Source organism: Brassica napus, chromosome A3 (genome assembly GCF_020379485.1).
Source record: "Brassica napus cultivar Da-Ae chromosome A3, Da-Ae, whole genome shotgun sequence".
Taxonomy (NCBI): domain Eukaryota; kingdom Viridiplantae; phylum Streptophyta; class Magnoliopsida; order Brassicales; family Brassicaceae; genus Brassica; species Brassica napus.
Genome location: NC_063436.1, coordinates 26,661,811 through 26,688,742, shown reverse-complemented (window position 1 = coordinate 26,688,742; position 26,932 = coordinate 26,661,811). Strand labels below are relative to the sequence as shown.

Genomic DNA, 26,932 nt, shown 5'->3' with positions numbered 1-26,932 from the left:
TTTAATAAATATAGAAATTTATATTTTATATATAAAATACATAAAACGTTTTATTACCACAAAAAATTGATTTTAAATATTATATATATGATTTTTAATCACAAAAAAGTTTTATAGATTTTAAAAATCATTAATAAATATATAAATGATTTTAAAATGCAAAAATAGATTTTATATACAAAAAACGTTTTGAATATATATATATATAATTACAAATTCGATTTTTATACACACAAAATCAATAAAAACCAAAAAAAAAATCCAAATCAAGTGAAATACATAATCAACCTAACAAAAATCTATAAATCTCATTCCAAAATCATCAAATCTACTTAAAAACCATACAAATCTACCCTAAGAGAGTGGGATAGGGTTCTTACATGATTATGGGGGAGGATTAGGGGAGATTCGCCGTAATTCGCGAGAGAGAATGGTGGAGTCGCCGGAAATCGCGAGAGGGATTCTTTGATTCAATTTTCCTCGGAATTCTTTGATTCAATTTTCGCGAAATATTTGGCGGCTTGGTTTACCCGGTTAAATGAAATTATTCCGAGGAACCAGGATTCCTCGGAATACCCTCGGTAATTACCGAGGAAATTATGAGGAACCAGGGTTTGGGGTTTTAAAACATCGATTATTTTCGCCGTATTTCATTTCTTATACAATTATAATGCATACCATTGAGGATTCTTTGTATAGATGATCATAAACCATGAAATAACACAATTTCAAAAATAATTGTAAGTATTCCCTTTACCGTTTATTAAAGTGTATAAGTGTTTCCCTTATGTTGTGTGGTTTTCGTTCATGCAATCGTAAAAGTGTTTGTTATTGGATAAAACACCAAAGTTCCTAGTTCCAAACATCATAATCTGGTTAAGACACTTAATAAAGGTTATATACGTGTTATTCAATCCGTAAAACGTTGTTTTCGGTTTAAAACCCCAAGTTCCTCGGAATTTCCTCGGAATTTTCCGAGGGAATTCCGAGGAAATCCTTATCTTCGTCGGAATTTTCTCGGAAAATTCCGAGGAAAAGGAATCTATAATCAAATCCCTAAATCGAGAAGATATATTCCGAGGAAATTCCGAGGAAAACCTATCTGTCCTCGGAATTTCCTCGGTATTTATATTTAAAAAAAAAAAAAAATGTCGACGCTAGTCTGTTTCCGAGTCGTCATCACCAGATGAATCTGAATCTGGATCTTGGTGAAACTCTCCAATCACTGGTTCATCCTCTACGTGAACGGCGGCTTCCTCTCCGAAGTCGGTTAAATCGACTACAAGGCCAACTCCACCTAAATCTTCTGCTGCACTTAAGTTGCCGGATGTGCTTGGTTGTAGTGGGTCTTCCAGCTCAGAACTTCCCTGAACTCGGCCTCTCGGGTTGAGTCTTGTAACAGTAACCCATGGATCATCTCTGTTCCTTACCCGGGGGTACTTGATATAACAAACCTGATCGGCCTGAGAAGCAAGAATGAAAGGATCATAATATTGCAGCTTCCGTCTTGAATTTACTGATGTAACACCAAATGCATCTGTTCTCACACCTCGATCTGGAGTGTTGTCGTGCCAATCACAATAGAAAACAGTACAGCGTAATCCAACCATGCCCAAATACTTGATTTCCAAAATCTCATTTATGTGTCCGTAGTATACATCATCTCCTGATGCAGAACAAACACCAGCATCATAAGTCGTACTCGAACGTCTCCTCTTCTGAGTTGTGAATGCATATCATCGAGTACAAAATCTCGGATATGACTTCACAACAAAGTTTGGTCCAACGACCATCTCGCGTATCCAATCGTCAAATATTTTACCTCTGGCCAAACCATCACTCACATAAGTAAACATCCATCCACCAAATTCTCTCTGCTTCATTTCTTCTAGTTCGTCCTCTGTGGCGTATCTATATTCGAACCGCTTTTCTGCCATGAAAATCCTTTCATATTGAAGAACATCTTCGCAGTTGGTGAGTAAATATGTTTGCAAATGACTGCGCTCCTGATCAGTAAGTCGACGGTCCTTTGGTTTTCCGCTAAGGCGTCCAACGTCTGTGAAAATGTCTGGAACCTTCCAATGATATGTTGCCCGTTCGCCTCTATCATCATGCCGAGCAGGTCTTCTGTTTTTGGTCTGAACTTCTGCTGGAAAGTAGTACTCGGCAAAGTTTGAAGTTTCTTCATTGATCATCTGTGCGACTATAGACCCTTCCACCCTACTTAAATTTTTCACCATCTTCTTCAAATGGAACATATACCGCTCATACAGATACATCCATCTATACTGCACAGGACCACCAAGTTCCAATTCTCTTACCAGGTGAATAACAAGATGCTCCATAACATCAAAAAATGAGGGAGGAAATATCTTCTCAAGGTTGCACTGAATCACAGCTATGTTAGTCTTCAAATTTTCAATACCTTCAAGAGTCACTGATCTTGTGCATAAATCGCGGAAGAAACCACTTATCCCTGCAATTGCTTCATGAACATTTCGTGATAATAGTTCCTTGAAGGCAAACGGAAGGAGGCGCTGCATCATTACATGGCAATCATGGCTTTTCAAGCCAGTAAACTTTCCTTCTTTTCTGTCGATACAGTTACGCAAATTAGATGCGTAACCGTCTTGAAATTCCACATCGTTTGAAATCCAATCAAAGAACGCATCCTTTCCCGCTGCATCAAGTCGGTATATGGGAAAAGGAGCCCTACCACTCTCATCAACATGAAGTTCTGAACGAGCACATATATCGACTAAATCCAGTCTTGACTTCAAATTATCCTTTTTTTTACCTTGAACATTAAGGATCGTGTTCATGAGATTGTCAAAAAAGTTCTTCTCAATATGCATGACATCTAAATTATGCCTTAGTAGATGATCCTCCCAGTATGGTAGATCCCAAAAAATACTTTTTTTGTGCCAGTTATGTAGGTTTCCAACACCATCTACCGGAAAATGCTCATGTCCACCGACGTCTGGCGTCCTTTCTGCACCAAAATCTCTAAGTTGTGTCTTCAAATCTTTCCCACGAATTTCCGGAGGTGGACTGTCAAACACCCTCTTGTTCTTCGTAAACAAATTCCTACTTCTACGATATGGATGATCTGGTGGTAGAAATCTCCTGTGACAGTCAAACCAACACGTTTTCCTTCCGTGTTTTAGTTGGAAAGCATCAGTGTTATCTTGACAATATGGACATGATAGCCTTCCATGCGTTGTCCATCCAGATAACATACCATATGCTGGAAAATCACTTATTGTCCACATTAGTACTGCCCGCATTTGAAAGTTTTCTTTATACGAAACATCGTATGTTTCAGCACCTTGAGCCCATAGTTGTTGCAACTCATATATTAGTGGCTGAAGAAACACATCAAGTGATCTCTTAGGATGCTCTGGTCCGGGAACGAGAATCGAGAGAAACAAAAACTCTCGTCGCAAGCACAAGTTTGGGGGTAGGTTGTATGGTGTAAGAATGACTGGCCATAGAGAATACTGTCTTCCACTCTTGCCAAACGGGCTGAAACCATCAGTACATAATCCAAGGTAGACATTTCTTCTCTCATACGCAAAGTCGGGATACTTTGATTGGAAATGCTTCCACGCTTTTGCATCTGAAGGATGTCTGATCTCACCATCTGTTGAGTGCTCCGCATGCCATCTCATTGGTTGCGCTGTGCGTTCAGACAGATACAGCCTCTGCAACCTTTCCGTCAAAGGCAAATACCACATCCTTTTATATGGTACTGGAACTCTTCCACTCGTATCTTTATAACGAGGCTTCCCACAAAATTTGCATGAAACCCGCTGTTCATCCGCCCTCCAATAAATCATGCAGTTGTCTCTGCATACATCTATTACCTGATACGATAAACCAAGACCAGCTACGAGTTTCTGAACCTCGTAGTATGAGCCAGGAGCTACATTATCTTCGGGTAGAATACCTTTTACATAATCAGCAATCGCATCCACACAGTCTTCAGCCAAATTATAATCCGTCTTAATGCCCATCAATCTTGTAGCAGATGATAAAGCTGAATGACCATCTCTGCAACCTTCGTACAATGGTTGCTTTCCAGCATCCAACATATCATAAAATCTCCTAGCTTCGGCATTGGGTAAATCTTCCCCTCTAAAATGATCATTTACCATCTGCTCAGTACCTACACCGTAATCTACATCCGTTCTAATTGGATCTTCTAATCTAACCGCTGGCTGAGGTTCGCTAGTACTACCATGTTCATAATCAGTTTCCCCATGATGATACCAAATTTTGTAACTTCGTGTAAACCCACTCAAATATAGATGAGTCCAAACATCCCACTGTTTAATAACTTTTTTATTTTTACAATTAGAGCAAGGACATCTTAACATACCTGTTTTTGCTTCCGGTTGTCGGTGAACTAACCCCATGAATTCGGTTATACCTTGTTGGTATTCTTCCGTAAGCAATCTCGTGTTCGGATCCAAATGAGGTCGATCGATCCAAGAACGAAAATAATTTAAAGAAGACATGTTTTTTATGAATCAAATTCGTGTGTAAAGAGAGTGAGAGGGAGGATGAAGATATGAAGTGAATAAAGAGGAAGAGGGGTGCTTGTATTTATAGTTGAAATCCTGCCGACAGACCGAGGAAATTCTGACGGAATTCCGATGCAAACGGCTAGTTCGTCGGAATTTCCTCGGAATTTTTAAAATCCCCCAACGGCTCTCCAACGGCTCTCTAACGTCTATAATATTTCCTCGGAATTCATCGGTTTTTTCCGAGGAATACAATTTTCCTCGGTATTCCGTCGAAATATTCCGACGGAATGAATTTTCCTCGGAATTCTGTCGGTATATTCCGAGGAAATTCCGAGGAAACCAAATTTTGTGTTTCCTCGGAATTTCCTCGGAAACTCCTCGGTATATTCTGAGGAATTCATTTTCCGTCGGAACGTCCGTTAGAATACCGCTGTTTTCTTGTAGTGATAAGACCCCCAACTCCGAAGTGATCACTACAAAAAAAGAGGGCTATTGTGACAGAATTTTGAGACAATTTTTTTTTGTCACAAATCTGTGACATTCTAGAGACATTAATGTGACTAAATTTTTCAGTCATATGATAGTAACTGTTTAGTGACAATATTGTGACAATCTAAGCCGTAGTTAATTTTCGTCACAAACTGTGACATTCTAGAGACATTAATGTGACTAAGAAGTTGTAGTCATAAAATAGTAACTGTTTAGTCATAATTTTGTGACGATCTAAGCCGTGGTTAATTTTCGTCACAATTAGTAACATAACTATGACAAAAATAGATTTCATAACAATCGTGACATAGATCTTTTAGTAATATTCATTGTCGTTTATGTAATATAGTTATATAAAATTAAATGGAAGTGTTAGCAAACCTATGTTATGGAAACGAAATAAATAAAATGGCAATGGAGAGATATAAATTCTGTGATGCCAAGTTAAATAAGGATTATGTTTGTATGGGAATTAAAAAATAATAATTCTTACTGGAATTTTTAGCCCTTTCTCAGAAAAAAATTCTTACCGGAATTTTTAACTAGAGAAACAGTTTTCAATTTTAGGAGAGTATAAAATTTGGTAGTTGAAGAAAGACGGACGAAATAAACACCAACCGTCATTACTCTTCAGTCATTGGTATCCAAAGATTATCAGTCATTACTCATTAGTACCCAAAGATTTAATTTTACAAAGGAGTATAAGAAATTAATTAGAGAATCAAAGTGGTGCGATAAATCCCGGTAAATAAGCATTAAAATCCGGGTTGTTACCATAATAGGCACCAAACGTTATTACTCATTAGTATCTAAAGATTTAGTCGAATACAATATATAAATAAACAAGTTAACAACTTACTCTCTTCCTCATCACAAGTTTACCTAAAAACCTAAGAACTGGTCTTGTACAAAATTGAAGCTGTCTCTTTTTTGGTTTCTAAATTTTCACAATCACTAATTTCAGTTTGCATTACGTATGGTTAATCTTCTGTAGGAGGTGTACATTTTGAATCAGTTCTTTAAATTGCTTGTTGTATTGAATCTCAATTTTTTTTGGCACTTGTTGATACATCTTCTAATCATGGGTGTGCGCCTTTATGAGAGAGGATCAAATTCCCAGCCTATCGATTTTGGAAGACCTTTTTCTCTTGGACTTTATCAAGAAGAGAAACGAGAGTCAACCCATATAAGATCACTCGACAAGATCACAAACCTCCCAAGATGGCCAGTTTATAAGATCGAGATTCTGTTAATAAGGCCGGTGCGGAAATAACACTACAAGATTTGATGAATCTATTCATTTGCTTTCCTCTGCTTCTGGGATTTTCTTCTTCGTTTAGTTTATTCTTTCTGATATTTTTTAACAGACTCTTGTTCTATGTATAATGTAGTATATTATAATAATCTTGACATCTATGTAAGTTTTTGTGTATGTTTTTCTTTTAATAATAATTTCCTAATTGTGTAGTTCTAATGAAAATTGTATAAATAATACTAATACGGAGCTAACATATTTAATACAAAATATTAATAGTTCATATACCTCAAATTAGTAGCTATTTAAATGTGACAAAGTTTTAGTAATAGGGAAACCAAAATGACCGAATTGAGAAATTGTAATAATACTGATAATCTGAATGACGGATTCAAGACTTTTTTTAGTATGTAAATGTAACGAACTGATGACAATGCTGTAGTCACTATTTAGGAAAATTAGTAACTAAGTTCTGTTGCAATTAATTACAAAATGGAGACATTTTAGTCGTCACCAAAGCCAACGTTTTTAAGACCAGATTTTAGTCAATAATTGTGACGGTTTTATTACTTTTATTTTTGTCACTTTTACTGACAAACTAGTTACTAGAATTATTTGTTACAAACTAAGACGTCTTTTGTTACCGCATAAATTTGTGACGACATTATTGCGACTATTCATAAATGGTAACAATTCTGTCACAATAGTTATATTGTTACGGAACTATGTTTATTGTGACTAAAACATTTGTCACAATATAAATATTTTCTTGTAGTGGATAGTTGGATTTGTTCTGTAGCTCAAAGTAATCACATGAATTTGCTTTCATCTATTAATTAAATATTCCATGCAAAAAATGATACAACTCTAGTTTGTAATTGCTTACAGTGAGAAAATTTCAATATATATAAACATATGCAAGTTTGGTTTTGTGGTTGGATTAATTTCTAAGAAATAAACACTATACACCGATGTCACATGTAACATGATGTTTATTTAGGCTCTTTGCTAAACAGAACAAATGGGACCAGCTTTTACATGTGCTTATCGTTAGCAAATTAACAATCTTGGATAAATCCAGTATTTTAATTTCAATCTTTTGACCATCTGATCTTTTAAAACAATGAGCGGATATCTAAGAAAAGTAACTTTCACATCAATTCAAATCAGGTTCATCATACGGGTAACTTTAAAAACATAATACATGTTTTTGTACATTTTAAAATATCATATCAGCTTAATCTGCATAAACTCTATAAATTAAAGAGAACGTGACGCTGCTCAAGAGAAGTTTCTCCATAACAGAAACTGAGAAGAACAAAACTATAGGCAAAAAGCAGATAAAATAAAAATAAAATTAAAAATGGAGAAAGGCAAAAAGACAATTGTATTTCAATTGATAAAAAAAAAACAATGCTATTTCAATTATTCAAAGTAGAGAGGATCCATGTTCTATTCAAATCCATTCACTTAATGGACTAGCTTTCCTATGCTTTGTCTTCTTCTCCAACTCACCCCCATTCTTTTAAGAGAAATAAAAGAAAATCTTGTATATATATATAATGTTTGATTGAAATGGACGCATGATTTTGATTGGATTCTTATAAATTTCAATGTCTCAGAATTTTATATAATGTTTGTTTGTTATTTGGCGAAAGAAACTGTTGTATATAAGAGCTAAAGTGTAAGCTACTGTAAACAGTAAAGTATAATTAGAAAAATGTATTTACAGAAGAATTTGTGAAGAAAACTATACATGTAATTCACATGAACGAACACAAAGATATGTTTTCACATTTGCATTTGATCATAGAACCTTTTAGAATCCGCCATATATGTGACGATTAATCTTCAAGAATGATGGATTGGGAAGGTGTAAGATCGTTTCTAGATGATAATCTATTGACAATTGAAATACCTAAAATGGGATAAATTCATAACTATGTGTCCGAATCTCTATAAACATTGTAAAGTGTATAGGACCCATACGCACAGAAAATGATACACGACTTTTAAGTGGCTTCGCACAAAGGAATTACCCGCCTTTTTGGGTGGGTGGACGTACCGCTAATGCATGGGCTTTTAGTAATGTGAGAATCCACTTATATTTTATAAGGCTGGTGGCCCAACCGTCCGTTTTAAATCTGAACCTATCCGTTTATGTAGCTGCTAATTGGGATACATTCTCTCCGACGTGTGCCAACGTAATACGATTACATGCAACTGTTTTGAAACTATAGCTGGAAAAATCTTATAGTATTTAATTTTTAGATTAACATAGAAATTTATATAAAACTAACACAAAATAATAAATGGAATAGAAAATTATATATATATTATATCTGATGATCTAATCGGTTTCGGAAATGGTTTCGGAAAAAACAAATTTAGTGCTAAAAAGTAGACTGATTACTACACTGTATGATCTGAATTTTGAATATTTTTCTACTAATGTTAACTGTTAAAAATAGACCGGTCGTCTATTATGATTCACCATGTTAACCATTGTTCCGAAACTCAAATCCAAACCCAAATTTTCACAAGTAATCGAGAATTCTGGACCGAGTCCCAAAATATTACTACAGACTACTACCGATTGGTTAATAGCAACCTAGTTAAGTTATAAAACTATTTAGGAATTAAGGTTTATGCGTGTGTCTGCTTTCACATTAGTACTTAATTTATAGAACCTTCTAGAATCATATATATGATGACTGTTCACTCAAACATCAATGATTTGATTGGTAAGCGATCGTCCTTTATTGATAATCTATTGACTACTGAACCACAAAAAGATCAGATCATTTCATATCTGAATCTATGGGACATGCACCAACACATTGAGAAGTACATGCATGATCTTACGTGAAGATGTGTTTGGCTACAAATCAGTTTCGTATAAATGAAGAGGTTAAATTTAACCCCCACAATGACCGGGACCGGATCTAGACACGGTCCAATAAAACATTGGTCTTGGTTTTAGAGGTTCTTACATAAATACAGGTTTCCAAATTATGAAAAAATATTTTTTTTAACTAAAATTCTTAAGAAATGCTTCAAACCACCCTTCCAAATCTCATATCCAGCACTGACACAAACTTACACAAATAAAATAATTTTTGGTCAACACTTCTCAGTTCTAAAGCTAAAAAAATTATGTTACACGTATTAGCTAGGCTTTCTCAGATTTGATCTTAATTGTTGTGGTTCACCAATAGGTCCTTGTACAAACTTAATCCTCTATCAAAATAGTCAATTGGAAATATATATAAAAATTATCAATTTTAATTGCTTATTATTATTATTATTATTATTATTGTTAATTTTCTTATGAAATGTTGAATGCAATATTATAATTTACATTTTTAAATCTATTATATAATAGGAGAGTTTTTTTCCTCTTGAGGAGACACGTTAACGGTCTGTGGATTCCACTTTTTAAAAGTGTGAAAAAATATCAAATAAGTAGCTCGAATCCGGGTTACTGAGATATAAGCACCCATAACTATACCATTGCACTAAATGATACTTTGTATATTGATGGTCGAAACTAATATATATTATAAAGGTCGGAAACTAATATAACATTGTAGACCCCACCTCTTTTTTTTTAATTGATGGGTAACGAATGGACTTCGACAAAAAGTGGGCTTTGGACTTATTGATTTTCTGTTTATTAAGCTTTGTATCTGTCCAAAGTGGTGATACAGACAAAGCTAAGAAGATTAGGAAAGCCACCATCTTCACCATCTCCTTCGTCGCTTGCGATTCCCCTTCCGGCAATCAGCTATTATGGTCGATCTTTAAGGCTCTATGCATGTTTTGCGCCTACCAAACGCTTAGTTTCTCCTCTAACGCCTTCAGAGCTCTCATATATATAGAATCCCTCGAGGTAAAAGCTCCATCTTGTCTCAAACTTTTCTTTCTCATTTTTCCGATCGCTTTACTTTCTCACATTTGTCACGAAAATGACTTATCCAGCTGCTCCAGCCGCTTCAGCCGCCGTTCCCTACTCCACCTTCAACTCTCTCCGCCTTGGAAGGTCCACTCAGTCCATTGTTGGTCGGCTCATCCGATTCTAGGATTCCAGGAACATTAACAAGAATGGAGAGCTTATGGGCATCACCATTCTCCTCCTTGATGAACTGGTGATGATTGTTTCTAACTTATTTTTTATCACTTTAACTTTGCTTTGCTTATTCTTTGTTCATATATGAAACGTGTCTTCATCTTTTTGTTTTGGTTTTGTCTATGGGTTTTTTTATGAACAACTAATGATTTTTCTCTGTTTTTCTTACAGGATTCTGTGATCTACTGTTTCATCCCTGCAATCTCCAAACTAAATAGGAAAACTGAATGAATTATGTTTTTAGCAACCGAATCTAAAAGAAATAAAAGACATCTTACTTAACAAATTAAAACCTTTTCTTTTGCAGATTCCGACGACGACGAAGCACCCGAGGACCGACGACGAAGCACCCGAGGACCAACGACAATGGAATGATGCGGACGAAGCCTAACTGATGTAAGTAAACTCCTCTTCAATAACGCATCACACTATTATCGCTCCCCAATCTCACAAACTTAAGCTCTAATCATGCCAGGGATCCCACAGGTGATGCTGTCCCGACGACGGAGAAAAAAAAGAAAGATAACCTAACGTTTTTTTAATTTTCAGTTTTTAAGTTCAAATCATGTTTTAGACATAGAGCCCAACATAATTTGAGCCTAAACATTTTAAACCCACAATTACTTTTTCATAATATAAAAACGTCAACCTTCGTTTATGTTTTGTTAAACTATTTTAATCTTTATGTTTTGTTAAACTATTTCACACAGGGGGCAGATCTCCTTAGAAGGGGTGCCACTCGCCACGATGCTTCCAGTTTCACCATTCTTTAAACTCTTATGAACCACAAAGCCAATATAAGAGCTCTGTTTCAATCCAACGGCTGGATTTTGTCACAGACCACCGCTAAGCCTGAAGAGGGAAGAGAAGTGGAGTGCTGCATTTTGGAAGATGGTTACTTGGAGTTTACAAGATGAAGATGGAACCCGTGACGAGGAAGACGAGGAGAAGTGTTACTTGGAATATCCTAACGTTGAGGATGTAGACAATGTGTGATCTTAGCGATGAAGATTAGTGTAGCTTTAATATATGGTACTACGGTCCTTGAGCTCCCTAACAAGTACTAGCAACGGTCCTTGAGCTCCCTAACAAGTACTAGCAAACAATGTGTATTTTGAAAAAATAAAATAATTTTGTAATGCAAGTAGTTTGAAACTTTGAGTATTTATTCAAACAACGGATATATACAGAGTTGATAACTTGATATGGATCCCCAAATAAGTTGGTGCTGCGCTGTCACAATATCTGTCTTTTTAATTTCATATACCTGACGTAAGCTTCTTCATTTTCTTCTCTTTCCCTTTCCGTTGTTCCACGCTCTCTGTTTCATGTTTAGGCATTTTTTACATTCTCTATATTTTACCTTAATTATACTTTTTGAATTTTCCTTCCGTTTTGGGAGATGTCTCTAACTTGAGTTAATCGTCAAAAGCTAAGATCAATTTTGTTGTCTTACTTCCGATAAATTTTATTCTTTAATTTACACAAATCTTAAACAACACCAACATCCTGTAAATCATACCATCCCACAGATATCCAAAATAACCAGCCCCGCGCTTGCGCGGGGTCTCAGCACCTAATAATGTATAAATGCCATCAAAACTCTTCGACTCTAGCTTGTATTTTGAAGTGATATAAGATGGAATTGAATCATTGATGTTCGTATCTTTTTATTGTTGTTATTAGTTTGTCTGGCTGTGCGGGTTATAAAGAAGGGCTTTAAACTTTTAATTAATACTAGAGATTTTGTCTGGGCTACGCCCGGATTTATTTATTCAAATAATCTTATATTTAATATTTATATTACAATATATTATTTCTATGATATAAAAAATATAAATAGAAATTGAATTAGAAATGAGTCAAACTTACAATTTATTTTTTTACTATCTAAAATATGTATGGGATGGTAAACAAATGCAAAATTAATACAAAATTTGTTAAACCATAGTTATTATCTAAAGTATCTTTTCTTACATATTTAGGTTATTAAGTAAATATATCATTAATCTTCACATCACATATTTCTTTGTTATATGTATTATTTATTTCATATTTATATGATATTTATATCATATTTAATATTTTATTATATATATTTTTATGATTATAATCTATTTTTTTACAATTTTAAAGTAAAGCTAATTTAAATACTCATTGCTTTAAATAAGACAACTTTAAAAAATTTTGTATGTGTTAAATACACTGAAAATGTTAAATATAATATTAAATATAATATTATTTATCTATAAATTTTTAATGTTAAATATAATATATATAAATAATTAATTTTACTTTTTGCTATATTATATCCTTTATTTTTTTATATAATATTTTAAAAATTAGGATGAAATATTTTGAATTTTTCGTTTTGTTCTAACATCATTATTTATATTTAGTATATATTTTAGATGTAAAAAATTGAAGTTTCTATTAATCTTTTAGTAATCATGTCTAACTCTTTATTAAAAGTTCAAAATATTCTATACTAATATTTTTTAAAAAAACTTTCTCTTATTTTATGTATCATATATTAATTTGTTTATACATCATCTGATCGATTTAATTAAATAATTTCATATCTATGTATATATATGTTCATAAAAAAATCATAAAATGTGTAATCACTTTTAATATTTAAATATGTAAATATATGCCAAAAAGTGATTCAATAATTGTTTTAAAATTTTTAAACTATAATTTATTTTCAATATTGTTTTTTGGTATTTATTATTTTGTAAATAAGTTTTTTTATTATAAAAATGCAAAATTAACGATTCAATGTTTAGATATAAGTAAATGTACTTTGGATATTAGTTTATTTATTATGGTACTTCGGATATCAAGTAAAATGTAAAATAAAATTACTTTGTATGGTCAAATATTTTATGTTTAAATTTTTGTGCAAATATATGATACTATTATTATAAGAAAAAGCCAAAATAACTAAAAGTTTGACATAGAAATGATGGCGGTGAGAAATCTTGCAGTTCTTTTTTATTTGTTGATGACTTGCTTTCGGCTTCTTGTGAATATTCTTCACCCAATATTTTCTATTTTTTACGTAGAAACATTGAAATAGAAGTCAATAAGAAAGCATGCGTAAGGACCGTTCTATATGAGACGAAATAGCGTTAACAAAAGTAAAAAACATTGAGCTTCAGACCAAGCTCAACAAATCGAAGACATTGTTTTTGTTTCAAAAAATATAAGTGAATACACATAAAGGTATGGCCGCTTGTTGTAGATAGGTACATACGGAACACCTTATTATAGACATAAATGATAAATTTCTGAGATTATGGTTTCAATGAAGTGAGAACATGTTTTCAGGCATCAGGAAAGAGAACTTACTTTAAATTTCCTCGTATGAGATGACCAACCTATGCCTCGACTACCTTTTTGTACTTGTAGATTTATTCCTCGTCTTTATTATCTGCATCCATAGAGGAAGAAAATGAGTTGTGTTATACAAATAGCAGTACGGTTTGACTGTCCGAATCAAAGTCTCTTTTAGATTGGAGTAAATTTTCTTGTTAAAAAAAGGTAGTAGTTCAGTTACAAAAAAATAGCAGTACAGTTGTGTTAATATTGTACCTGAACGGATTCATTGTTGACGAAGGTGACTATCGCACCAATTGTGAGGTTTCAAAATTCGTTATCTTCGATGTGTTCACCAGTTCAGATGCGTTAGGATGCACAGCTAGCATACAACACGATATATTGTTCAGGTGGAAGGAAAACATTGGAAAGTTTTTAAAGCAGAAGCACGTACCAAGATAGATACTGGATGGGTCGGCTGACCTCGTTCTCAATGAATACTCTGGAATCTGGAGGAAGACATTGAGCTGAACCAGACCTTCCCTGTGAGTTTGGACATTGGGACGACATAGGAACAATCCAAAGTTAGGACATGAAAAATGACAGAAGCAGTGAAGTTGTAATGAGTGGCTAACAACTAAAAGCAATTACAGAAAGCCGGGATAACATGATATTACTGTTGAGCCCTTGCATTTGGTCATTCAATGGTGAGTGAGTAAATTAATAAGGAAGCATTAAGAAGTTGGGTGGTAATATGGAATACAATTTGCTTACTCTTTAGGTTGTACGTGTACCAACAATCTCATTCCCCATGATCATGTCAAGGACTGGACGTTGCTGGAGATGATGCCCATCGATGAGCTTCATGTGCCCAATAAATCTAAGACATTAATGCACCTAATACAAAACGGGGACGAGAGGTCAGAACTGTTGGGGAATATTAAACACAAACATGTTGCACTTATATTAAAATTAGGATATTCATCTTACTAAATAGATCCCTTTTAGGCTGAAACTCGCTTGAAAACATGTTCTCCAATTTAACATACAACAGCTTGCAAGGATTAAAAACCATATTATCCATCCACCTCTAAAGTTTGACGAATATTTAAACATACCCTTGTCTTATAGTCTGAACTCTTACAAATAAATATAAGATAAACAGTATGAAATATTTGGTATGAGTAAAAGCCTCAGTACAAAACGTTTCCTTTACTTTTCCTTGCTACTTGCTAGCTGTGAATTCCAAGGCCCGATGACTCTGTGACTTTCTTAAATGTGTCTCATGCCGGACAACTAAATGACTCAGTTTCCAGATGTTTTCAGATAAACTGCACAATACTGTAAAATCACAGGCTGTAACAATCCATATAATAACACAATTGAAATATTTTAGAATATAAAATCTAGAGTAGGGATCAAGATGCTGAGGTGATTTTAGACTGGAATCTTGAAATATTCAAACCTGAAAACACGCCGTGTATGAGCTTGTGTTGCTTCTCTAGCTCAAACCACAATTCATAAGTTGAAAAGCGGTTGCAGTCGAACTAAGAAATTAAAATGAAACAAATAAAAGGCGAAAAATCACCTAGAAATTGGCTAGGCGTGGCTTGCCTTGTACGTTCATCATCATAACTGTCTTTATCATCTTGACAATCTCTTTCTCTGTTCCACTGAAACACTCCAATGCATCTCCTTCAATCTTTAGCTGTCTGCAACAACTCTCGTTAGCTTCTCGATAAGTACTGACTGCTGCTCGCACCTTCTTAAGTTTAACATCCGACGACTCAGATTCATCAAGGGAGCTTGGATCTACACCAGGGATCGTCAGAACCACGCATGCTGAGTCGCGATCCACATATTCGTGATATCATATTGCAAGAGATTTGAGGATGCAAAAGGTCGCCTTATATTAATCCAATTGAAGATAAGGTGAGATGAAGGATGAAAGAGAAGTTGAACTTTAGTACAAAGGCATTGTAAAGTTATTTAAAGCTCGAGATCAAAACTCCTTGAATCCCAAACTAAAGTTACTAAGTTAGCGTTAGTGATAAGGGCAAATTATTGTGATTCCAAACAATGGTGATGAAGAAGAAGAGTCGCTACGATAAGGCCATCAGCATTGCAAGATACATGCTTGCATATCTTAGGATATATTTAATAATATAATTAGATTAAGAAGTTTTGGCAAGATACATGCTTAAAAGTAGGGATTATTGGTAGAAGTTTGTAGAGGTTCTTACCCCAAAGTTTTTTTTTTTTTAATGAGAATGGATTAATAGGATTTTATACTAAAACTTATAACATTAAACATAAGAACATTACAAAGGTTTAAAAAAAATTAGAAAAGTAAAAAATAAATTACAAAAGTTAAAAAAATTACAAAAACATAAAATAAAAGCATAATTTTTATTTAATAGATAGAAACTTAAAAATGAGATTTTACCCAAACTTATCCCATATATGTTCGATCAAATCATGTTTCAATTGTTGATGGACTGGTCTACCCCCAACTCTTGCTCGACGATCAAGTGAACTGAAAAGCTCAGTAGGTTCCTTAACGAGAAAAGAAATATCTGCATCTTGAAACGTCTCATCTTGATCGTCTGTACGTCGTTCATCTTCTACAATCATATTATGGAGTATGATACATGCTCTCATAACATTAGATATCATGGATTTTTTCCATATTTTTGCTGGATTTTTAATAATGGCGAATCTAGCTTGGAGGACTCCAAAGGCACGCTCAACGTCTTTTCGGACAGCTTCTTGGGTTTCAGCAAATAGTGAATGCTTTGGACCTTGTGGTAGTCGGATAGATTTTATAAAAGTCGCCCATTCCGGATAAATACCATCAGTGAGATAGTAGGCCAAATCGTACTCCCTTCCGTTCACATGGAAGTTGACTTCCGGAGCAACTCCGTTAATAATGTCATCAAAAACAGGTGATCGATCTAGAATATTAAGATCGTTCATCGTACCTGGAGCTCCGAAAAATGCATGCCATATCCAGAGGTCATAAGAAGCTACGGCCTCGAGGACAATCGTTGGTTTATCGGTTCCTCGTGAGTACATACCTTGCCAAGCGGTAGGGCAATTCTTCCACTCCCAGTGCATACAGTCGATGCTTCCAATCATTCCGGGAAATCCACGTTATTCTCCCTTATGTAGTAGTCTTTCAAGATCCTTCGATGTTGGACGTCTTAGATATTCATGGCCAAACAAGTTGATAATTGCGGCGGAAAATCGATGCAAGCAATTCCGAGCTGTTGTTTCACCAAGTCGGACATATTCGTCGACTGTATCGGCCCCACCACCATAAGCCAATAGACGAATTGCAGCCGGGCATTTTTGGAGTGGTGATAGACTTTGCCTTCCGACTGCATCTTCTGTTGGAGCAAAATACTCAACTTCTGTAGAGAGACGGTCGACAATACGCAAGAATAAGGGTTTACTCATTCGAAAGCGCCGCCGGAATATATTGGGAGGGTATGTAGGAGTTTCCGAGAAATAATCATTCCATAGCTGCCGGTCGCCTTCTTCCCGGTTTCTCTCGATAAATATACGTTTTTTTCGCTCTTTCGGTTCCGGAATATTAGCAGGGAAGTCATCAAATTCTTGAAAGACATGTGAATATTCATCATCATCATCATCATCTTTTTGATGGTAATGGTAATGAGATGAAGATGCCATATTTTTATTAACAAAAAAACTGGTATTGAGATTGAGTAGAAGAGATTGTTGAGTATAAGAGATTTTTGATGAATATGTATAATGTTCGAACCATTCTCATATTTATAGAGAATGATATATCATCCCGGGTTGTGTTTATTGTCGACATATACATCTTGTGAAACAATAGTGACTGATGTTTTGTATCTTTGTGGTCACGGGAAAGTGAGTATGAGTCTGTTGTTTTGTATCTTTTGTGGTCACGGGAAAGTGAGTCTGAACATATAGCATTCATGGGAAATCAACAAAGTCTGAACATAACAAATATTACAAGCATGTCAAGTCTCACACAACAACAAAGTTGATAACAACATTACAATATTACAAAGTCTTCCCTCACTTATACGCGATCACCACACCTATTAAAACTAATACTATGACCATTACACCAACAAGTACTTCTAATCCACCGATAACACTTGATTTATTCTTAGCTAATATCTCCTCAACTAACTTCTCAACTCTAACATCCTTCTCTTGAACTTGCTTCTCTAGTCTACGTACCTTCTCCTCAGTTTCAAGGTCAGACATTAAGTTAAGATTTTCTACCTTTGCCTCTAATACCAATAGGTGGTTGGCCCTGGCCTTCATCTCCTCCATCAAGGCGACGTCCCACCACTTCCAGACATGACATTCGCCGTCGTCAACGTGGCCGCAGGTGTAGTACAGTCTCCCTGGAAACGCTGATGATCTTGACGCTGCAATTCTAGGTTCTGAGCCACAGTAACAAGTCTGAGGGAAACCGAACTCCACCTCAGGTTGTGGAGGGTACTGAACCAGTTCAGCATATTTCAAGCTTATTTCAGCTTGGTCACGACGGATTAAGTCTTCCGTCTCGTTTTCACTGCTGTCAGGCCTGTCATACGGATCTGAGCTTGAAGGTTGGGTGTAGCTATACCTTCCCATGTTTTAATACCTGCAAAAAACAATACGAAGTATTAATCATCAATAGCAGTTATGATTTTTAAAACAAGAGAAGCAAATGACAAAGATTAATACAAACAATGGAGCAAAACAAATATATTGATTCAAACATTGTAGCAACGAAGCAAAAGACATAGATTAATTCATTATAACAAGAGACATTTTTTAAAACAAGAGGCGATCTAATCTCAGTACAACAGCTTTAGTAAGTTATTCTTTACAACTTCTTCAGCCTCTTTCAGTGGTTCTTTTTTGGCTAAAAGAGTGTCTAGAATAGCTAGCTTAGACAGTCTCTCCTTCCTGTCCAAATCATCCTTCTTCATCTCCCAATCTTCCCTCTTCATCTCCATGATGGTCGCATAATCAGCCACTGACTTTCCTTTTTCAGTGTTCCTTTTAGCCTTAGCCGCCTTTACACCTTCAGGCCGGACCTCATCATCAGCAGCAGTGGTGTTTGTACTTTGGCTCGGGGTGTCACATTCTTTTCGCTTTGAAGAACCAGTCGGTTTAGGAGTGTTCAGACTTAGCCACTTCTGTTCAAACCGCAGAATACACCACGCATGCTCAAGAGTAAATTTCTTCTTGTGATCAGCGAAGTAGATCTCGTGCGCCATCTTGAGAACATCGTGATCACTCTGACCAGAGCTGATCTGTCTCTCTGCTGCTGCATATGCAGCACAGAACTTGTTGGTGAAATCGTTTATTTTGTGCCACCTCTGTTTTATATTCAGATGCTCTCTTCGGTCACCACTCTGTTTTGCATGTGGAGATGCAGCATAATATTCACCTACTCGGGACCAGAAGGTCCCTAACTTCTGTGAATTTCCTACCACCGAATCCTTAGACGTGTTTATCCAAGCGCTGATGATAACCTCGTCATCAGCTGGTGTCCACTTCTTTCTGTCCTTAGAGGCCAATGGTGTCGCGGTTTCTTGTGAACTAAAAGGAGGGATATCAGACTGTTGTGACTCTCCAAAGTGGACACCCGATTGATAACTTTCATAAGGAAAGTTCTGACTATTCAGGAGGCCAACTAAACTAGGGGACTGACCATATGGATTCAATAGATTCCTTGAATCCATAACGATTACAAGAGAAGAGATTATAGAATGAGAAAGTATAGATATAGACTGGTTGTAAAATAGTTGAGAAAGTATAGATATAGACTGGTTTGATTTCGAATACAAGAGTGAATGAAGCTGGTTGTTAAATAGTTGAGAAAGTACATAAGTTATAATGACGGTGAGTAATTACGTAACCATCAACTACCACTGTCTAATCATGAGTTATTACAGTCATAGCAACCAAAAAAGAAACGAAGTAAAGTTAACTAGATACACACATTGCGGTTACAACAAAACAAGTTAACTAGATTATACTTGTCTATACTTGTCTACACTACAACCAAACAAACTAAAACACCAAACCATAGTAACGAAACATTTAACCATCTCACATACAAGACCAACCTGTTGGTGAAATCATCATTAAAACCTTACCTACCGATGATCTAAAGTAAACTGAATTCCTCATAAAATCCTCATAAAATTTCGTTTCACCGTGAAGATACATGTTTCTATTATAATGTTCGACTATAGCTTAAGACAATCCGAAATACGACAAAAACAACTATACAAATGACTTATGATGAACACATAACCGAATTCAAATCACCAACTCAACACATAAACCAACTCAAGGTCTCGTCTGTAATCCCTAAACTTTGAAATACATTTACTAAACCGAATTCACATTACAGTCACCTCATTACACCGAATTCAAATGACAAGGAAGCACCAATCATACAATTACACCGCGAAAGGAGAACAAATAAAGAAGACGTACCTGGTTTTGATGTGAATCGGAGGAGAAGCTATGAATCAGAGGAGAACCTATGAATCGGAGGAGAAGCTTTGTGTCGGAGGAGAAGCCGTTGAATCGGATGAGAAGCCTTTGAATCCGACGAGAAGTCTTTCAATCAGAGGAGAAGGCGTTGAATCGGAGGAGAAGGCTTCCAATCGGAGGAGAACACTTTGAATCGGAGGAGAAGCTTTCGATTGAGAGCGGAGGTGAAGTTTTCGATGTGAGAGCAGAGACACACCGCTGCTCACCTAGTCGCCGTCGATAACGAGAGAGAAAAGGGAGACGAGAAGAATGAAGTCGAGACCGATCTGGAACTTTCCTCTACCCTCTTCGGTCTTCCTATCCCCTCTCGCCACGTATGCCCAGGGACGCGTTAACAAAACTTCTAATTTTGTTAACGTCCCTCTTTTAATTGGGTTTATTTGATTTAATTTTGAGCCCAATATTAACAAGATACGTGAGAAGATACAGCGATGCTGATGGCCTAATGACTTTCATCGGAGATTTGGTATTGGTGAGATGGACTTCATATTGGCACTGGATATTATTAATGGCCCAGACGCTTGGCCCGGTTTTATATTAGTCGACTTAAAACCTGGTATACATAGCAGACTAATGCTATCTGATTGGATGAATATATTAACTGATGTGGATAACTTTAGAGTGGAGGATATTTTCCTTTTATTATAGTATATATATATATATATATAGATATCACTAAAAGATGGTTAAATTAAATGTCGGAGACAATCTTTATTGAGACACAATCTGATTTGATGATTATGAATTTGTTTGACGGCAGCTCAAAGTTGATACTTAATTAATTTAATTACCAATAATGATATAGCTAAAGAACGAATATCAGGGAGATCTCAACTACTCATCATGCGTATCTCTTACGTAAGTGCGTAAAACATTTGAACTGCTGTCCACTTCGCTTAAGTTCGTGAGACTTATATAAAGAGGATATCATTAGATATTAAATAATGAGTTACTATTAATTTAAATTATACTTATGTGATTCTCTTTATATGCTTATGGGTATACGTAGGAAACCAGGAGGCCAAAGAAACCAAGATTTTGGGGATATGTATAATAGTGTCGTATCGTATCGTAAATTACAAAAGAAATGAAGATTTTGTTGAATGGTTGAATAACAAACTAATATGATGATTAAAAAATATAAAGGTGGCTCTATGCATTGAATTTAAGCTTTTCTTTATGGCAATATATATATGCTCCTTTTTCAAAACAATCATCGTGATTATCATAAGCGTTTAACAATTTGTTTTTAATATACCGTTTTGAACAATTTATTTATGTTAAACCTATTATTTGTATAAGTAAGTAAGCAATATCATAGTGGGTTCTCCCAATTTTGCTTGCATGCAATATGGAATTTGTTTTCAACCTTATATTGCAGTTACTGAAGGAATTTGAGGATATGAGCATATTTATGGGTTATGGCCGATGTTTGCTGAGAGGTGTGTGATTATAGATGTAGAGAGACAAGGGAAACACGTGAACATTGCAGATTTTGACCTATAGAGCCCAAAAGATAGTTCCCACCTACCCTGGCTTCGCACTATATATCTATTACATTATGCAGATACTACTTAACAGACCAGTGCATGTTATGGTCTGTAAATTTCATACTTTTCTGGATAAAATTAGGTGCTATATTATGTTGTCGCATTGGCCTTGTTTCCAGTAGGACTTAACGATTCATGGGATAATATATTTTATAAAACCTTATATCCATACACAAAAACGCATGAAAACATGACAATGGAATAATACAAAAAAGTTATAATGAAAGGGAAACATGGCTGACAAAAAAAGGGACACATGATAACTAAAAGTTGGAGGTAATAAGCAAAACGAAAGGGACACACGCAACAAAAATCTTTACGGTGTGGGCGGTGAATGATGATGAACTTTATGACCTACTCATAAAATCCTTTCGAAAACATAACAGTACGTACCTACTTTTGTTTAAACCTAAGCTACGCCTCCTTCCAAGAATGACTTTCCAGACCCGCTCCAAAGATGAAGTTTCATGAAAGCATTAGATATTTCTGCATTAGCATATTTATCATGAAAATAGTTAGAACGTAGTTTTGTTGTAAAATGTATGAAAAGGGTATACGTCATATCCAACGTATATATATGTACCATACATTTGTGTTCCACTGATGCACTTGAAAGCATGTGAAAATCTTGTTTCTATATATATAGATTTCATATTAAGTTCATGAGCAAGAGAATAATCTATTTGGAGCAACGAACATGTGGTATCAACGAAAACGCCTTTTTGTATCCATTAACAAGCTTTAATACCAAATCTACGAGCAAAAAGAGCACTTGGAAAAGAGATCATACGAAAAATAAGTCTTTCGGACTAAGAGTGTTATCTTTCTTAATTATTAGTACCCCGTCGAAGGTATCAACTCCTCAACTAGCTTCTGCTGCAACCAAGCAAAGTCCAAGCATCCAAAACTATTAACCTGTAATAAGTATAGCTATATATAGTGAAAACCCTAGATTAATTGCAATTGAAATGGCATGCTGTAACCATTAAACCATACCTCGACTCTAATAGTGTGTATGAGCCTCTCATTAACTCTTGTAGTGAGAGAGCTGATGACTTCAAGCCCTAGCTCCTGAAGTGCCTCAAGCACTCTTGAGAGTGGCAAAGCTTGTGGACCTGACGAGTCGCTGCTCACCGCCACTTCGAAACCGCTCACGCATGGTTGCACCATCACACTCGCCGGAACCGAATTGCCTAACTCGGATGCAGTTCTTGCTAGATCCGGATTCGATGTATAACATGTTTCTCTAATTAGCTCGTCTCTTCTTGCACTGAGTTCTTTAATCCTTGTTTCCGTGTCCTTAATAAAATTCACCGCTCCGCCTACATGTTCCGAAACAGCTCTCTTCCCCTAAAAGTTCAAGGGATAAGGTTTTTTAAAAGACATATTCGTAACCCTTGAAGCCAAATCCCACCAAATCTTGGTTTCTTGTTTGAACAATTGGTAGAATGAAAATAAGAAAATTTGAGGAAAAGTGCGTTAGAATATGAACCTTGATGTATTGAAGAGGTAGGTGATCACGAAGAGAAGCAAAAAGTGTAGCCATTTCTTGTCTTCTCTGGCGTTCGATGTCGCGGTGGAGAAGCTTCTTCTTCTGCTTATTGTCAACTGTTCCTTGGGGGATATCGGAGCCACCACTGCCACCGTGGCCGGCTGAGCCAAATGGCATATGTCCCTGGTACCCTCTGGGATTAGGATTCTGGTAAGGATCCATAGTTTTAGCAATGCCAAATCTCCCTAGGATTTGTGGATATGTCCTATAGTGATTTATTGTATTGTTTACTCGTTACTTTATTGAAGGATGGTGCTTTAAAGAAACAAATGGTTCCCTGTTGTCTCCAAGAACATCTCCAATCCACCTCTATTTCTACCTCTATAATAACATTTAAAGGCAAAACCACTCTAACCCATCTCTATTTTTACCTCTAAAATAGAGATTGCTATTTTCTCCTCTATTTATAGAGGAAGAAATAGCATTCCTCTATATTTTGCTCTATATGTAGAGATCTCTATTTTAGAGAAATACATTGGAGTAAAATCCACTTCTATTATAGAGTTCATTTATTTTAGAGGTAAAAATAGAAAAATACATTGGAGATGATCTAATAGGTAAGATGGAAGACCATTCCCATTCATTTAATATATAAAATACTCATTAGGAAGACCAAATAATGCAGCTTCCGGCATTACCTTTTCAACATAAATCTTTTTTTTCCTACGAAATTTGGTTTTTAGTTAAAAAAAAAAAATATTCGGATGCGTCGGCATTAAGTCTTTTCTCCTGTAAAACATTTTTTATTGATTAAATTGGTAAAGTATTCTGCCGCCTTACAAACTAGGCTTCAATGGTGTGTAAAAAGAAACCAAATTTGCTTCTTTATTTTTAAAGGGAAGCTTTTTGGTAAAGCGTAGTTCTGCTGTCTTGCTGCCTTGCCTTAGAGCATCTTCGATGTATTACCCCATTTTTTTACTTTAAAATGGTGCAACACCAAAATGAAATAAGGTTTTATTCCAATATATTATTCTATTTTCTACTCCAAAAATAATATTTCTTAAATGTTTTCATTTATATTTTATTAATAATTGCAAATAAAATTTTATACTTATAAAAATTTACCAATGAACCCCAACTAAGTTATATTTACGATAAATAATTAAAATATAAATTATTTGAATTAAATATTTATTATTAAAAAGTACAAGAAATCATTAAAAAAGACAACATATATGTGGGTTTAACAATGAGCATTAAAATATTTTTTCTACAAATGATCAACTAATGCATTTTGTAATGAAAAATGAGCTTCTTTATCTTTGATATTCCTAAATCGAGCAAAAAAATTTTGAAATAGGACATTTTCATCTTCTGCAATTTCGATACCCGGAGGTGGAGCTTCTCTTCAATTGGTGCATCGAGTTCACGCTCATCCATACAAGATCCAAATGTTCGTGCGTATATTCAAACTCAACAAATACAAATAATATCAAAGCGAAATGTTGAATCACAAGATCAACAAGCTCTTTCTCAGACTTCTCCGTTTGGGCAATATTTCACCGACCTTAGCGGATCCGAAATGGATTTTTCAGATTACTAAATTACTTATTTTATGTTATTTTTATTTTTATTTTAATTATTTATGTCTTCTGTTATTTTATGCATTTATTTAAAATTATTGAATAATCCTTTGTAGAATATACTATTTTCATGTTATTGTATCATTTTAAATATTATTTAAGTAAAAAATAAAAACATTAAAGATTCAAAGGACCATTTTATAAATAAAAAAAGTTCAACTCCAAAATGGAGTAATGGGTAAGATTACTCCATAAATGGAGTAACCCTAGCCATTACTCCATTTTGGAGTTGAAAATAGAGTGGGATTAGAGAAATTTTACTCCATAATGATGTATGGAGTTGAAAATGGAATAGGGTTAGAGGTGCCCTTACAAACACACCATTGATGGGAACTCATTTATCATCCTAAAAGAACTAACTTTACTGATTGTTGTACTATACAAAATTGAACTTGGTAGTGACACACTGGATATTACTAAGCTACATATTTGGGTTAACTAAAAATTAACTAATTTCGCAACAAAAAGAAACTAACCTTTTATAAATGAAAATATATATTAATGAAATTATATTACAATATAAACTGTTATATCAATGCTGTAACACAAAAGAAAAAGCAGCTGTAAAATTGAGACAGGATATAAATGAGTCGATTACTGACATAAAACAAAAAAATATTAGTAAAATTTATATGATAAAATAGTCTTAAATGATAATCGGATGATAAAAAAGAGTCTTAAATTTCTTATTTTTGGTCAATCATATTATTATTTCGTATGTCGTTTATAGAGAGAAACTTACTCAAATTATAGTCTAAGAAAAGAAGAAATATTTTTGAAAAAAAAAAGAAGAAGAAATATTTTACGCAAATTCATCCTTTTTGACATCAAATATCAGTTGACCAAAAAAAAAAAACAAAAAAAAAAGACTTCAAATGTCAATGTCAAACCGACAAAAATATACATAGAATGTGTGTTCTACTACCACATTTACCCTTGGAATATATGGGCTCACTCACACAATAACTGTGAGGAACCAGGATGTTGCTGGTGTAATGATAATATAAGGGCCGGGTTGGTTTCATTGTGTTCGGGATTAAAACCATTCTTGGTATGATGAGTTATTTTTAAAATTATAATTTTTGAAGATTGATTTTTGACCTATGAAAAATGATGGGCCTAAGACTCAGATATCAAAAAAGAAACCGGGAAGAAGTAAGAGCATCTCTAATAGTTGGTTTCATTTTCAGTTTTAAAAGTGCACTTTATTCAAAATTAAGCACATCGTTTTCGATGGTTTGTTTTATTTCTTTCTTGTAAAAAGAATATTCCAAGTATATTTCATGTTCACTTTATCATTAATTATTAATAACGTTTTATATTTTTTCATATTTAGTAATTTTACCCAAGTGTTTTGTTTTAATAATAATCTAATGTAATTATTATTTAATATAAATCAAACATTATCATATTAAAATATTACTACATAACATAAATAAACAAACACAGAACACCATATTTTGTAAAAAAGACATCTTATATATATTTTTTCCTTAAATGATTAATAAAATTGTTTAGAAGTAAAATGTGATTATTTATCTTCCTTTATTTTTAAATGAATTAAAGTTCTTAAAATGAATATTTTCATGTTTTTCAAAATAAATATCTAATTAGATGAATAGAATTGTCAAAATTTTAAACTTGATTAGATAATATTGACATATATAATTTATTTTGGTAAAAGATAGAAACAAACAAAAATTAAAGACCAATTTATAATTTAGAAAGTTCAGTTTAAAAAATGAAACAATGAACATTATTTATTCAAATTTGAAGTCATATTATTGCTTCATTTTGAAACAAAAAATGAAGTACTAGGTTTACAGGATTCATCTATTTGACATCTGTGCACGTGGAACTCAACCTTGTCCTAAGATTCGGATACATGAAATATATGTGATCAAGTCTCAGCCGTTGATATTGTGATGGTCGCATGTGGGCTCTCTGCTTTTGATGTGCACCT

At 34.5% G+C, this 26,932-nt stretch overlaps 2 protein-coding genes and 1 long non-coding RNA gene across 6 annotated transcripts; all 3 read right to left on the bottom strand.

Moving 5' to 3' along the window:
• Nucleotides 1–13,491: 13,491 nt before the first annotated feature.
• LOC111214303 lies at nucleotides 13,492–15,828 on the bottom strand. Of its 3 annotated transcripts, none has more exons than XR_002663818.2 (6): nucleotides 15,189–15,828; nucleotides 14,714–15,064; nucleotides 14,498–14,620; nucleotides 14,178–14,266; nucleotides 14,000–14,105; nucleotides 13,492–13,838 (listed from the first exon to the last, which is right to left on the bottom strand). It is a non-coding gene; the product is annotated as an uncharacterized LOC111214303 (long non-coding RNA). The 3 variants fall into 3 exon arrangements; XR_002663817.2 differs by having other exon boundaries at nucleotides 15,312–15,828; XR_002663815.2 differs by having other exon boundaries at nucleotides 14,714–15,828.
• Nucleotides 15,829–17,691: 1,863 nt separating this feature from the next.
• On the bottom strand, nucleotides 17,692–23,670 carry LOC111200512 (transcription factor bHLH126-like). Of its 2 annotated transcripts, none has more exons than XM_048763556.1 (5): nucleotides 23,327–23,670; nucleotides 22,831–23,184; nucleotides 22,676–22,749; nucleotides 20,225–22,320; nucleotides 17,692–18,371 (listed from the first exon to the last, which is right to left on the bottom strand). In XM_048763556.1, the coding sequence occupies exons 1-4, from the start codon at nucleotides 23,546–23,548 to the stop codon at nucleotides 22,311–22,313; spliced, it is 660 nt and encodes a 219-aa protein (XP_048619513.1). In that variant the 5' UTR covers nucleotides 23,549–23,670; the 3' UTR covers nucleotides 17,692–18,371; nucleotides 20,225–22,310. The 2 variants fall into 2 exon arrangements, with proteins under 2 accessions (XP_048619513.1, XP_048619515.1); XM_048763558.1 differs by having other exon boundaries at nucleotides 22,625–22,749; nucleotides 23,327–23,669.
• Nucleotides 18,568–19,461, bottom strand: LOC111214492 (glutathione S-transferase T3-like). The gene has a single exon (XM_022717403.1). It carries the CDS (start codon nucleotides 19,459–19,461, stop codon nucleotides 18,568–18,570), a length of 894 nt encoding a protein of 297 aa, XP_022573124.1.
• Nucleotides 23,671–26,932: the final 3,262 nt, after the last annotated feature.

Bases quoted from the DNA above. Each gene is read 5' to 3' on its own strand.
- LOC111214492 (XM_022717403.1), bottom strand. From the start codon at position 19,461: ATGGATTCAAGGAATCTATTGAATCCATATGGTCAGTCCCCTAGTTTA.
- LOC111200512 (XM_048763556.1), bottom strand. From the start codon at position 23,548: ATGGATCCTTACCAGAATCCTAATCCCAGAGGGTACCAGGGACATATG. The intron at 23,185-23,326 runs GTTCATATTCTA...TTGAACTTTTAG, and splicing joins TACCTCTTCAATACATCAAG to GGGAAGAGAGCTGTTTCGGA. The intron at 22,750-22,830 runs GTATGGTTTAAT...TACTTATTACAG, and splicing joins TACACACTATTAGAGTCGAG to GTTAATAGTTTTGGATGCTT.